Genomic DNA, 12,875 nt, shown 5'->3' with positions numbered 1-12,875 from the left:
GGTTAGGGGTCATGGGTAAGGGGTCATGGGTAAGGGGTCATGGGTAAGGGGTCAGGGTTAGAGGTCAGGCTTAGGGTCAGGGTTAGAGGTCAGGGTTAGGGGTCAGGGGTTAGGGCTATGAATAATGGATCCACTGGACAGACTTTGAGTATGTGTTCACAGAAAAGCACTATAGAAAAGTAATCCATTATTATTATTATTATTATTATTATTATTATTATTATTGTTATTGTTATTATTAAATGACTGAGTGGACTGGATTTAACTGTTTAATCTAACCCTAACCTGTTTTATCTAACCCTAACCCTAACTATCAGGCTTCAGGGTGAAGAAGAAGAAGGTGAAGCTGATGGACGCTGGTGCCCAGACGTCTGTGGGTGAAGAAGAAGAAGTAGTGTGTTCCCGACGTAGGCAGAAGGAGACGGGAGACGTCCAGGACCCTAACCCTAACCCCCAGAAGAAGAGCGGAAGCCAGCAGTCGGCAAAGTACAAAACTGTGTCCTACAAGAGGATCCGCAAAGGCAACACCAAGCAGAGGATCGATGAGTTCGAGGCCATGATCAACCACTGATGTTCACTAACCCTGATGTTCACCAACCCTAACCTAACCCTAACCCAACCCTAACCCTGATGTTCACTAACCCTAATGTAACCCTAATCCTGATGTTCACTAACCTTAACCCTAACCTAACCCTAACCCTGATGTTCACTAACCTTAACCCTAACCTAACCCTGATGTTCACCAACCCTAACCCTAACCCTAACTTAACCCTAACCCTGATGTTCACTAACCTTAACCCTAACCCTGATGTTCACTAACCTTAACCCTAACCCTGATGTTCACTAACCTTAACCCTAACCTAACCCTAACCCTGATGTTCACTAACCTTAACCCTAACCCTGATGTTCACTAACCTTAACCCTAACCCTGATGTTCACTAACCTTAACCCTAACCCTGATGTTCACTAACCTTAACCCTAACCCTAAACATGCTCCTTTCCTCTGACTAAAATTCAAAACACATGCCATCACGGTGGAGGCAGTCCAGTGACACCTGGGGTTGAAAAATAGCTTTTACTTGGCAATGGGAGCTTTAATCAGGTTTTTGTAATAAGTGATAATCAAAACAGTATTTGTCTTAAGGAGAAAAACAACATTGTCTGATAATTACCACTGTTTTAGCCTGTTTAAGTGAGTGTACAATGAATTTAATGCTCTAGTTTAATGAAGTATTTGCTACTAGATTTATGAATGTTTGTCAGATTAAAGAAGTGTTTTACATGTTTTTACTGTGAATATTTATATATAAATATTCACAGTAAAATATAATATATAATGTATATTATTTATAATATAATAATTATTGCACTGATTAATTCAGGGTGCACACGTTTGAGAAAACTGTCTTAAAACTTAAAATTAAGAATAAACTTGTTCTATTTCAGGCTGTATTTGTTGTAAAGCATTTTTTCTACACTTTAGAGGTCATTTCAGTGTTAAAGTAGTAAACTCAACTGAATCTTTTTCCCACGATCTGCGTTAGTGCGTGAAATCCTTTCCTGCGGTCCAGGACTACTATTCCCAGAATCCTCAGATGCCGTAAATGACGTCATTCGAAGCAGGAACACCGGCTTACCACTGTCAGCCGTGTGCTTTTGCAAAAAAAAGACTGTTTTTACAGACGTTTGGAGATACTTCCTCACCGGCAGTGTTGTTGTTGGCGTTTTCACAGGTAGGTTAATTGATTGAGTCATTCCTACTCATACAAACTTTATGTAAAGCCGAAAGACGAAGCAGCAGCGTAAATTTTAACATTAAAGTTAGCTTGTCAGCTAGGTGGCTAACAACATGGTCTCGTCTGTTTACTGGAAAATAATAAAGAATGGAGTGTGGCGTAAATTTGACAGTGTTTTGTGTAAAGGCTCATGTGATTACATCGCGCATGGACAAGTATGCTTAGATGTTATCAAGTGGAAAAAGGGACGTTTCATGCTGCTGGTGTTGTTCATTTCGAGTTGGTGGTGATGACACCGTTACTGTCGCCGTGCGTTGGAGGAAGAGGAAGGAGCTGCTGCTGCTGCTGCTGCTGATGACATGCGGTTAGGGAGCTGGCTGACACACGGACGTGAGCTGCTGGTCGACACCGACGGAGTATCCGGGCTGAGACCAGAGGAAGATGCCGCGGAGAAAACAGTCCAACCCGCAGCCGGTGAAATGTGAGTTTACGTGCTTTACTCCAGGGAGTAGTCGGTTCCTGACAGAGTTGGGAAATAAATACAAATACTCTATTACCAGACCACTTATCTGCACTTTCCTGAACTCATCTTTTACTCATCTCAGTTCCTCATTCTTTTTGCTTTACCCCGTACAGTGTACCATAAATCTGTGTACTTTCTTCTGCTTACATGTTCATATTTTTAGTGTTGTATCAGTGCATCTGTGGGGATCATTTTATGGGTCAGGCTAACCCTAACAGTGTCCCATCAGTGAATATTAATATGAAAACAAAATAAACGAGACAAGAATTTGACTTAAACGTTATGAAATATGTTGGGAGATGAAACCACACCTATCTTATTTCGTGTCTATATTTTTTAGGGATTTAATTCAGCAAGATGGAAAATGGATTAAGGTAAAAAGATTTGACTGGAGTGCTCACAGCCTAACCCGAACCCTAACCCTCAAAGATCCAGAACTAGTTTTGTTGTGACTTCCATTATATCTCTCCTAAGGGATTCCTCTCCAGTTTTCATATTACTGTCTGTATTTTGTATTTTTCAGCCTAAATCCTGCATTTTGCTATATTTAATTCAGTGATTGTGTAGATGTTCATTTAAAACTCAGAGTAAATTCAATGGTTCTTCTATCAGAAACAGATCAAACTGAATAAACAGTGTCTTTTTCAGTCCAATCTGTCATGAACTGAACATAAACCCATTGTGTCCATCCACTGGCATTGATCCAACTCCATGGGTTTGACTGGAGAATCAATGTTGGAGAAGGTGACGGTGTTTCCACGGTAACTACAGAGCCTCTGAACGTCCAAATATGGTCATATCTGATGACCACGAAAAGATGAAGAACTGTATTTTCTGTAGTGTTGTACTGTATTTTAGGGATTTGACTCCATGTTTGGAACCCTTCAGGGAAGAGTTGTGGGTTAGGCTTAGGGTTGTGGCCTGACGGGTTGAGCTTGTTGACGTTCAGGTCCAGTCTCTTCCTCATTATCTGTCAGAGGAAGACGGTTGGAGACATGTTGTCCTGGAACTGGACCTGTTTGTTATCTCTTCCTGACTGGACTGTGCACTTCCGCTTCCTCTCAAAGACTTGGAGCCCTCCTTCCCTCCCCCAGACCCCCCCAGACTCATCCCCCCCCAGACTCATCCCTCCCTCCCTCCCTCAGACCCCCCCCAGACTCCTCCCTCCCTTCCCCCCCAGACCCCCCCACCACCTTCCTTTCTTTCTTCACTTCCTGTTGGACCTTTCCCTGCTTCCTCTTTTGTTGGGTGAATCAGCTCGACCACATCTGTTCAAATATGGATTTTTTTTTCCTGAAGTCGTTTTCTAGGTGGACTCATTTTTGCAGTCATGGTTGAATAAAGCTTGGTACAGTTTGATTATTCAACATTAAATGGGTTTGGGTTGATTGTACAGGTAATGGTAGATTAGGGTTAGGGTTCAGGTTTGGGTTGATGGTGTGGGTTGATTGTACAGGTTAGGGATGTCATGATACCAAAAATTGAGGAATCGACACCAATGCCACTAAAAGTACACAATTCACGATACCAAATTGATACCACGGTTTGAAAAAAAAAAAAAAAAAAAAAAAGCAGAAGAACCCATAAACTTAAATAAGAAATACTTTAAGTATTTGCATCTGAATGAATCTTGCTGTTCCCTTTAACTCTCTCATCAGTTCCACTGTCAGTCACAGTTTCCTGCTGCAAATGCACACACCTGATTGGCAGAGTGGGATCATATGGGATGGTTCTACATGCATGTCACTGGTCTGTGCGTTTCCTCATCTACTCCACCTTCAGCTGCTCTGGTTCAAACCGAAGCGCTCCACCACCTGCTGGAGGTCGGGGTATGTATGGGACGGCTTCTGGGTCCAGACCAGGACCATGGTCCCCTGTTAGTGACATTTGGTCTGGGCGGGGGTCCGAACGGCGAGGACCAGGACCAGGATGAGGACCCGGACCATGGTCCCCTGTTAGTGACCGCTGGTCTAGTTTCAACATTCGGTCTGGGCGGGTGTACGAATGGGCCCAGCTGTCTAAACTGTGTGGGACGATTGGACCGGTACCGATGTGGAGCCCTGATGGGATCACGACAGATGTTTCACGTTGAAGAACAGAACTCACCTTGGATTCTTTAAACAGATCTGGGGGTCTGTCTACAAGGGGCTTTGGTAGGTTCATGGTACCCCCCCACCCCCAGTTTGAATTGTGCAGTGTCATCGTTTCCACAGTGGCTTATGCGTGTCCAGAACCATGTCCTGGCCATCTACTGGAAATACTTCCACACACGACTGTTGGTCCTTTTGTGTCCATCAGAGGAGGCAGAGCTTTAGCTGCAGCTGTGTCCATCAGAGGAGGCGGAGCTTTAGCTGCAGCTGTGTCCATTAAAGCTGTTCCATGTGTACTGTCAGAGCGTACTATCCCCATCAATTCAAGTAGTATCCTACCGATGGAATCGATTCTTACACAGGCATCGGTTTTTCTGTTTATTAAAAAAATGGTTATCAACAATTTTTTTTTTCATCATAGTATCGAATGGTATAGTGAGTATCAGTTCTCATGACATTCTTAGTACAGGTAATAGTTAGGGACACACCGATTCCGATACGAGTATCTGGCATATGCTCTGATACTCATTGTGTGTACTCATAAAAGTAGTCCGATACACTGCACCGATACCACTTACGGCTGTGTAACATTCACAGTTCAGTGCAGCATGTACGCAGTGGTGGAATAATGTGTGGGGAGTGTGAAGAGTGTGGAGAATTTTCAAAATAAATGACGGTGATAAAAGTAACGCTGACTGCAAGTAACTTTACAGACACAGAGAGGTACAGATGGAGAGTTCTGTCCCACCTCTGCGTACATTCCATCTATTTTCCAGGTGCTCGCAGATGCGTACCCAGATGGAGAATACCAGTGGGAACCGCCAGGGGTACGGAGCAGTGTGGACTGCTGCCAGCGGAAGTGAAAATGAAAATTATGGCTCATTTCTCTTTTCTCTACCTGCTGAAGCTTCGCTTTTAAACTTTACCAGAGAAAACCCTGCAACATAAGTATGACATTAGTTTTACCTCTGTCGTCTCCATGTTTGTTATAACTGACTTTCTTCTTCTTCTCAAAAAACTTTCCTCTTCTTCGTGGTATTTGTCCAGGATGGTTAATTCAGAGTGGCGCCCCCTGGTGGATTAATTGAGAAATGCTCATTCCAACACATTAAATGTCAGCAGCAGCACTTTGTTCCAGACAGACTAATGACAACGACAATAAAGCACATTTACAAAAGGAACTAACAATTGGAATGGGAATTTTAAGGACTAGTATCGGCACTCAGTATCGGCAAGTATTCAAATGTAAGGACTCGTACTCATCCTCGGTCTGGAAAAAAGTGGTATTAGTGCATCCTCAGCAATAGTAGATTAGGGTTAGGGGTTTGTAAGAGCCTTTGTTCTATTGGGTTAGGGTTCTGGAAGAGCCTTTGTTCTTTTGGGTTAGGGTTAGGGTTTTGGAAGAGCCTTTGTTCTTTTGGGTTAGGGTTTTGGAAGAGCCTTTGTTCTACTGAAGGTAAAGCTTGTTTGGTTTATTGAATCATTGTAGATGGTCAGTCTTTTCCTTTTCCTCTTCTATTCTTATCGCCTCCTCACTTGTTTCCTGGCTCCAATCTCCTGTTCCGTCTTCATCCTTAATCTTTTGGATGTTTGGCTGCAGAAGCCTCCGTATTTAAAGTTAAAGATAACCCAGGATGAAAGAATGAAGTGAATTTAAGCACAGCGTTCTGGCACAACTTCACCGACCTCCAAAGAGTTTGGAGAAGCAGATAGAGCAGCTACAGGTCAAGATGTTTAGCTGATAGAAGAACTTAAAGTGTGAATAGAAGAACTTAGTGTGAATAGAAGAACTTGGAGTGTGAATAGAAGAACTTCAAGTGTGAATAGAAGAACTTCACGTGTCATTAGAAGAACTTAGTGTGAACAGAAGAAGTTAAAGTGTGAAGAGAAGAACTTAGAGTGTGAACAGAAGAAGTTAACGTGCCAGTCAGTGGCTTTCATCCAGAAATAAACAAGCATCTGTGGTCATTTACAAACAATTTATCTACACATCCAACCTTTCATCAGTTATTGTTTTATCAACGTAACCTCTGGAAAAGTCATTTTCCAATGAAGGGCAGTTAGTTTTCTATATTTGAATATGTAGATATTTATTAAAGCTCAGAGGAACTTTCAAGGTTTTGATGTGAGTAGATATGTTAATAACCAGGGTCAGGGTTATGAACAGGGGTTTGGGTTTGATGTTCTAATAACCAGAGGTGTTTTTTTTCATGTAGTGGAGTCGGAGGATGGGCCGGGGGTGTGTGATCCGGGATGTCTGGTCCTGGACAGTGACTTCCTGTTGAGTGGAGAGTTGGAGTTTGGAGATTCGGAGATCATCAGACTGGACAGAAACACGGGTCAGTAACTTATCAATGTCTTCACCATCGTGTCCAAGGCCAGAGAACCATGTCAAATCTCCAAATAAAAACGTAGTCTGAAGATTAAAAGATGGGAATACAGTCAAGACAAAGAGAAAAAAAACCTGAATTATCTTTTTTTCCAGTAATGCATGATTAATAGGGTTATCATTGTTGGACAAATGGAAATAATAAAATGAATAAAAATCAATTCCTAACATCAGTTAGAGTGCTCAGTCCAAAAAGAGTTAAAAAGCTTCAAGAACACATTTCTACCACACTGGATAATAGATAGATAAATTACTACAAACATGCAAATTAAAAAAAATAAATAAATGAATACATATATACATAAAAAATAAACTAGAAAAGCTCTCAGAGAGCACAGACCGCCGTCAAGGCAGATCAGTCACCACCCCCCACCCCCCCGATCACCACCAAAACTAAATCATTTGTTCCTTGTTCCAGTTTCAACATTTCCTGAAATTTTCATCCAAATCTGTCCTTAACTTTTTGAGTTATCTTGCATACAGACAGACAAAAAGACAGACAAACCCCGATGAAAACATAACCTCTGCCATTACACTTGGTGGAGGTAATAAATGCATACATATATGAAAAATAAATGAATACAGAAGTGAATAAATGAATAGATACATACATAAATGAATACATGTATACAAAATAAATAAATGAAGATATATACACACACACATACACAAATAAATTAATTTATATTAATTTATACATTAATGAATGGTTGAATGAATTAATTCATGCATACATGTATAAATCCGTGCATATGTATGGTTGGTATGAATGTGTGTTGGTCCAGTGTTGGTGTTCATCTGCAGTGGTTACATGTATAAATCTTGACATGCATGTATAAATCCATACATACATGTATAAATGCATATGTCCGTATGGTAGGTATGAATGTGTGTTGGTGTTCATCTGCAGTGGTTGTGCTTGATCTTCAGCAGTGACCTGGATCATTTTGTGTTTGGTCAGGTATGACCGTGTTCTCGTTGAGCGTGGAAGATGTGGACGATGAGTCAACGGCACCGCCACACTCTGCCTTCCCATCATTCCTTTCCTGTAAAGGCTGTGGACAGCTGCTGGGAGCCTCGCCTCTGGGAACAGGATTGGATTTAGGTCACCACTTCCCTTTCAGATTCCCACAACAGGGTGCCTGCGTTAATTAAATATTGATTTACACAGAGAAGCAGTTGGATTATTTACAGGAGGTTGAAGCATAAAACAGCTCTGAAAGGCAAGATAAACCCACATTTCAAAATTAAAAATAATAAGAAAAAATTATCATCAGACTAACCAAGAGAATTGAGCCAAGCAGAAAGTAGGAAAATTCAAACTAATGACATAAGAAATGCAAAAGAAGCGGTTTTCTTCACGGTTACTGGAAACAGAAACACAGAAAACGGATATGTTATGTCATACAGCAGTATCACGGGTGTTCTCCAAACTTTTATTGTCATTTATTTGTCGGGGACCATGTTCTGAAAAGACGACTGAAACAGAGTGCAGATCTTCTGTACAGATGATAGCAGGCAAGAAAGAAATGGACAGGATTAGGTAGAAAAGTGCCAACGGTAGAAGCAGGTACATAATGGACAAAGTGAAGAGTCATCCAGATTATTGTCCATAAAATCAAGTTCCTCTAGTCCCAACTATCCAAGTGCTACCCAGGTCTGATGTGACCCTGGTTTATGAGCTCTATTCATCCTAAAGTCCACTGATGCAGGGTTAGAGTTAGGGTTAGGGTTAGTAGTGTAGGTTGTGTCAGTACAGTTAGGTTCCACCCACTCCACCCAGCAGCACCATCAGCTGACCCTCACCAACTGTTTGTGGGACTAACACGTTCAGCTGGGATGCATTTTGAGGTTTTTGTTCACTGACAACTACATGGGAGGGTGATCTGGCCCCTACCCCAGTGAAAGTCCTCCAAGTCCAGGTGGAGGAAGGAGCAGTTTGACTGACGTGCACATGCTCAGTAACTCTGTGTTGTGTCCAGTAGTTGAGTAAATGTTGGATGGTAGAGGGTTAGGGTTAGAAACTACCTCTGTATGCACAGCTGGGGTGGGGGGGCAGACAAATATCGATTAATGTACATTTATACAGTCGATGTATAAATGTTCCTTGAAAAGCACCTGTAAAGTGAATGAATTGTAAATGTGCAGATGGTGTTTTGAAGGAGATCTGGGAGCTCCAAGACAAACATTCCTCTGGAGTCAAACTTATGTAATTAACCTTTAATTCTCAGAATTTCACATTTTGACCCAAGACTGTATTTGTACAACTATAGCCAAACAGCATTTGGAACTCATTTTTCATGATTAGTGACTCAAACTTGATCAATTTTCCCTGCTTTCATCCAGGAGGAGCAGTGTGGTGGTAGAAGTAGTATTGATAAAATATTAATGACTCTCTCTTTTTTACAATATCATTTAAATATATCAATCATCAATTAATATATCAATGCATGGGTAGAGTTGTGTAAATGTCAGTATTTAAGCGTTACACTGGCCTCTAGTGGTCACTTTTCCTAAATGACTTCGGATCAGATGATTTATGCCCATTATTGGGTTTCCTTCCAGATGTGGGTCTGGACCTGGGGGCGGAGCTTTACTGTCTGACCTGCGAGGAACGCCTCCAATGTGCAGTCTCAGTAGACTCCTCCCAGGCGGAGCGTCAAAACCTGTCCAACAGATTCATCAGCGGCGCCTCCGATGGGAAGAGGAGGAGCGGAGGGAAAACCCACATGGCTCACAAACTGTACTCCTGCTCGCTGTGCGCCTTCACCTCGCGTTACTCCAACCACCTGAAACGCCACATGAGGATCCATGATGGGCAGAAGCCGTATCGCTGCCCCGCCTGCCCCTACGCCTCCACGCAGCTGGTTAACCTGCAGCGCCACGCCCGCACCCACACCGGAGAGAAACCCTACGGCTGTCCCCAGTGCAGCTATGCCTGCGGTTCCCTTGGCAACCTGCGGAGGCACCAGCGCATGCACGCTCAGGACAGAGCGCAGAGGAGGGAGAAGAAGAGACGAGTGAGGAGGAAAAAGGCAGACATGGAAGCCCAAGAAGGTAACACAACCACAAGCTAACCCTAACCCAAAAAGGTAACAGGGTCAGAAGGGTTGGTCTGTAGTCAGCCTGGCATGACCTCTACAGGGCGTTGGCGGAAAATAAGGAAGTAACAAGTTGAAAGCAAAAATTAGAAAAGGGAGAAAATGAGAAGTTGTCTGCGCTTCAGTAGTCTGGAACCTTTTACAGTTTGACTAGAACTAAATAAAACACTGAGTCAGAGCATTAAAAAGAACTGAAAAGTGGACTGTCACCTTCAGGAATATTCTAAATGAAAACATAGTGGGGGGTCACTAAGGGTCAATAACCCTAACCCTTAGGGGTCACTAAGGGTCAATAACCCTTTTTTTTTTTTTTTCGTGGGTCTCCATTAGGGTGGTGTATTTGAATCTGTATACAGTATGAACAGGAGTCGATATGGTATCATATGTGTAATGAGATGCTTCAGTCCACGCACTCTGGTTCCCTTTGACCCCTCAACGTTCTTCTTTTTGTTAAATATACTGCGGAGGTCGTACAGAGTAGAAATCCATACAGTCAGTAACGCCTTTGACGTCCTCGGCATGAAGTTTGAGGCAGGGTCAATAACCCTAACCCTTAAGGGTCAATAATTCTAACACTGAGGGGTCACTAAAGGTCAATAACCCTAACCCTTAAGGGTCAATAATCCTAACACTGAGGGGTCACTAAAGGTCAATAACTGTAACACTGAGGGGTCACTAAGGGTCCATTACCCTAACCCTTAAGGGTCAATAACTCTAACCCTTTGGGGTCACTAAAGGCCACTAACCCTAAAGGAATATTTGACAGACTGCAGTAAATGATGTGAGTAGTTTGAGTGTAATTTGAAACCATATTTGTGTATGTCGGTTCTTTCCTGTCGGTGCAGTGGTCTCTAACGTGACACTACGAGTGTCCCGGGAGTCAGGTTTCCTCCAGACCCTGGGGGGTCTGGGGTCTCCGTCGGCCCCACTGCCTGTCCTCCTCTTCCCGTTGTGCTGTCGGATGTGCGGTCTAACCCTGGAGGAGGTGGACCTGGAGGGGGACAAGGAGGAAAGCGGCGTGGACATGGACAGGGGACAGGTATGTGAACTCATCGAGGCCTTCAACCCTTAAACCTGTAACCCCCCAAGCCTTTAATCCTTAAATCTATAACCTTTATCCCTTCAACCCTTAAAGGCTCCTTTGTGTTCCTTTATGGACCTCAATAGCTGGGTCTGTTTCTAACGTTGTCATGCGTCACTGCTTTCATACTTCCGTGTGTCCTTTACATTGGGACGAGTGTTTCTCAGTCAATCCACCAGGGGGCGCCGCTTGTAATTACCGACAAATACCAACAAAGAAGAGTCAAGTTTTTCTGAGCAGAAGACAAAGAAGAAAGCCAATAATAACAAACATGCTGACGACAGAGGAGGTTTCACTAATGTGGATATTTTGAAGGGCAGTTAAACCTAACTCTATTTTCTCAAGGGTAGTTAATCCTAACCCTATATTCTGAGGGGTAGTTAACCCTAACCCCAACCCTAAATATGTGGTTAGTTTTTCAGTAACTCACACAGTCATCTTTGAAAAGTTCTGCTGTGTCTAGAAATGATTCCCTTCAAATCTCAACATTGCTTCCTGTGGTACTGCTTTGGATTGTCCGTCTGGGTTCGCATCTGAACGGTCCTGGAAAATGGACAGAGTTACGTAACCCTAACCCTAACCCTAACCCTAACCCTAAGGCAGGCATGGGACGGACAGAATGGTGCATCTGTCTGCGTCTTTGATGTGGAGTATAAATGACGGTTGACCCTTGAACCCCCTTAAAGCTTGTGCTGGATGGGTGTTCTTTGTTCCAGATGTTCTAACAACTGCTTGATGATTTTTCTTCCAGGTGTGTCATCGATGCTCGTTGGAGCTTCTGGCCAAAGATGGCGGTGGTTCCGTGTGTGGCTCAGCGGGGTCCCAGCGGGGTCAGCGTAGCGCTAAGTTGTACCGCTGCCCTCGCTGCCCCTTCCTGTCCCGCTACCCCAACCACCTGGCCCGCCACGCCCATACCCATTCCAAGGACAAACCGCACGGCTGCCCCCATTGCTCGTACACGTCCTCCCACCTGGACAACCTCAAGCGCCACCTGCGGGTGCACACGGGGGAGAAGCCATACCGCTGCGTGTCCTGCAGCTATGCCTGCGGGAACCTGGCCAACCTGCGGCGCCACGAGCGGATCCACTCGGGCGCTAAACCCTTCCACTGCAGCGTCTGCGGCTACTCCTGCAACCAGAGCATGAACCTGAAGAGGCACATGCTGCGGCACACAGGTGAGAAGCCGTATGCCTGCAACGAGTGCAGCTACACCACGGGACACTGGGACAACTACAAACGCCACCAGAGGAAACACGGACACAACACGGACACCTGGGACAAGCACATGCCCATGGACGGCCTCAGCTGGGGCAAAGACGCCATGTCCAGCCAGGGTTAGGGTTAGGGAAGGCTAACCATAACTCTAACTGTAACCCTAGGGAAGGCTAACCCTAACCTGGGTTAGAGTTTGGGTTAGGGTACGTTAGTGTTAACTTACCCCAACCCTAATCCTGGAAACCACTGCACAGCATCAGCTTCAGCTGATTGATTTATCTGCCAAACCTTAACCCTAGTCCTGAAGCCCATCCATAACACTATCCCTAGTCCCTAACCCAGTGTTTTTCAACCGTGGGGTCGCCTGGAATTCAAATTGGATCACCTGAAATTTGTAGTAATTGATAAAAATAAAAACTTACTAATAAAAATATATATGTTGAGTTGACAGAGCCGATCCCAATCCATATCAGACAAACTGTGGTTCTGAAACTGAAGCACTGTGGTTCTGTTTCTCTGTGGTTCTGTTTATGTGTGGTTCTTTTTCTCTGTGGTTCTGTTTATGTGTGGTTCTGTTTCTCTGTGGTTCTGTTTTTGATCAAATGTTCATTGTGGTCAGTTTCAGATGCTGCAGCTCTTTCATAATTCATAGTTTCAGTTATTGTTTGTTCAGTTTTCATTGTCCTCCTTGTGAATCACAGCTGGACTGACTGGACATATCCTGACCCTTTGTGCAGTAA

The 12,875-nt window shown here is 43.7% G+C and overlaps 1 protein-coding gene and 1 long non-coding RNA gene across 5 annotated transcripts; one reads left to right on the top strand and one right to left on the bottom strand.

The window, feature by feature from the left end:
- Positions 1-346: 346 nt before the first annotated feature.
- Positions 347-1,087, bottom strand: LOC115415886 (uncharacterized). The gene is made up of 3 exons (XR_003934883.1): positions 978-1,087; positions 833-866; positions 347-621 (listed from the first exon to the last, which is right to left on the bottom strand). It is a non-coding gene; the product is annotated as an uncharacterized LOC115415886 (long non-coding RNA).
- A 197-nt stretch (positions 1,088-1,284) lies between these two features.
- LOC115415885 (zinc finger protein 513-like) lies at positions 1,285-12,592 on the top strand. Of its 4 annotated transcripts, none has more exons than XM_030129548.1 (7): positions 1,285-1,733; positions 2,017-2,217; positions 6,566-6,688; positions 7,700-7,843; positions 9,304-9,795; positions 10,685-10,878; positions 11,672-12,592. In XM_030129548.1, the coding sequence occupies exons 2-7, from the start codon at positions 2,178-2,180 to the stop codon at positions 12,257-12,259; spliced, it is 1,581 nt and encodes a 526-aa protein (XP_029985408.1). In that variant the 5' UTR covers positions 1,285-1,733; positions 2,017-2,177; the 3' UTR covers positions 12,260-12,592. The 4 variants fall into 4 exon arrangements, with proteins under 4 accessions (XP_029985408.1, XP_029985407.1, XP_029985409.1 ...); XM_030129547.1 differs by having other exon boundaries at positions 7,700-7,876; XM_030129549.1 differs by lacking the exon at positions 7,700-7,843.
- Positions 12,593-12,875: the final 283 nt, after the last annotated feature.

The sequence above is a fragment of the Sphaeramia orbicularis genome, unplaced genomic scaffold (assembly GCF_902148855.1).
Source record: "Sphaeramia orbicularis unplaced genomic scaffold, fSphaOr1.1, whole genome shotgun sequence".
NCBI lineage: Eukaryota > Metazoa > Chordata > Actinopteri > Kurtiformes > Apogonidae > Sphaeramia > Sphaeramia orbicularis.
This window is presented reverse-complemented; position numbering and strand designations above follow the sequence as displayed.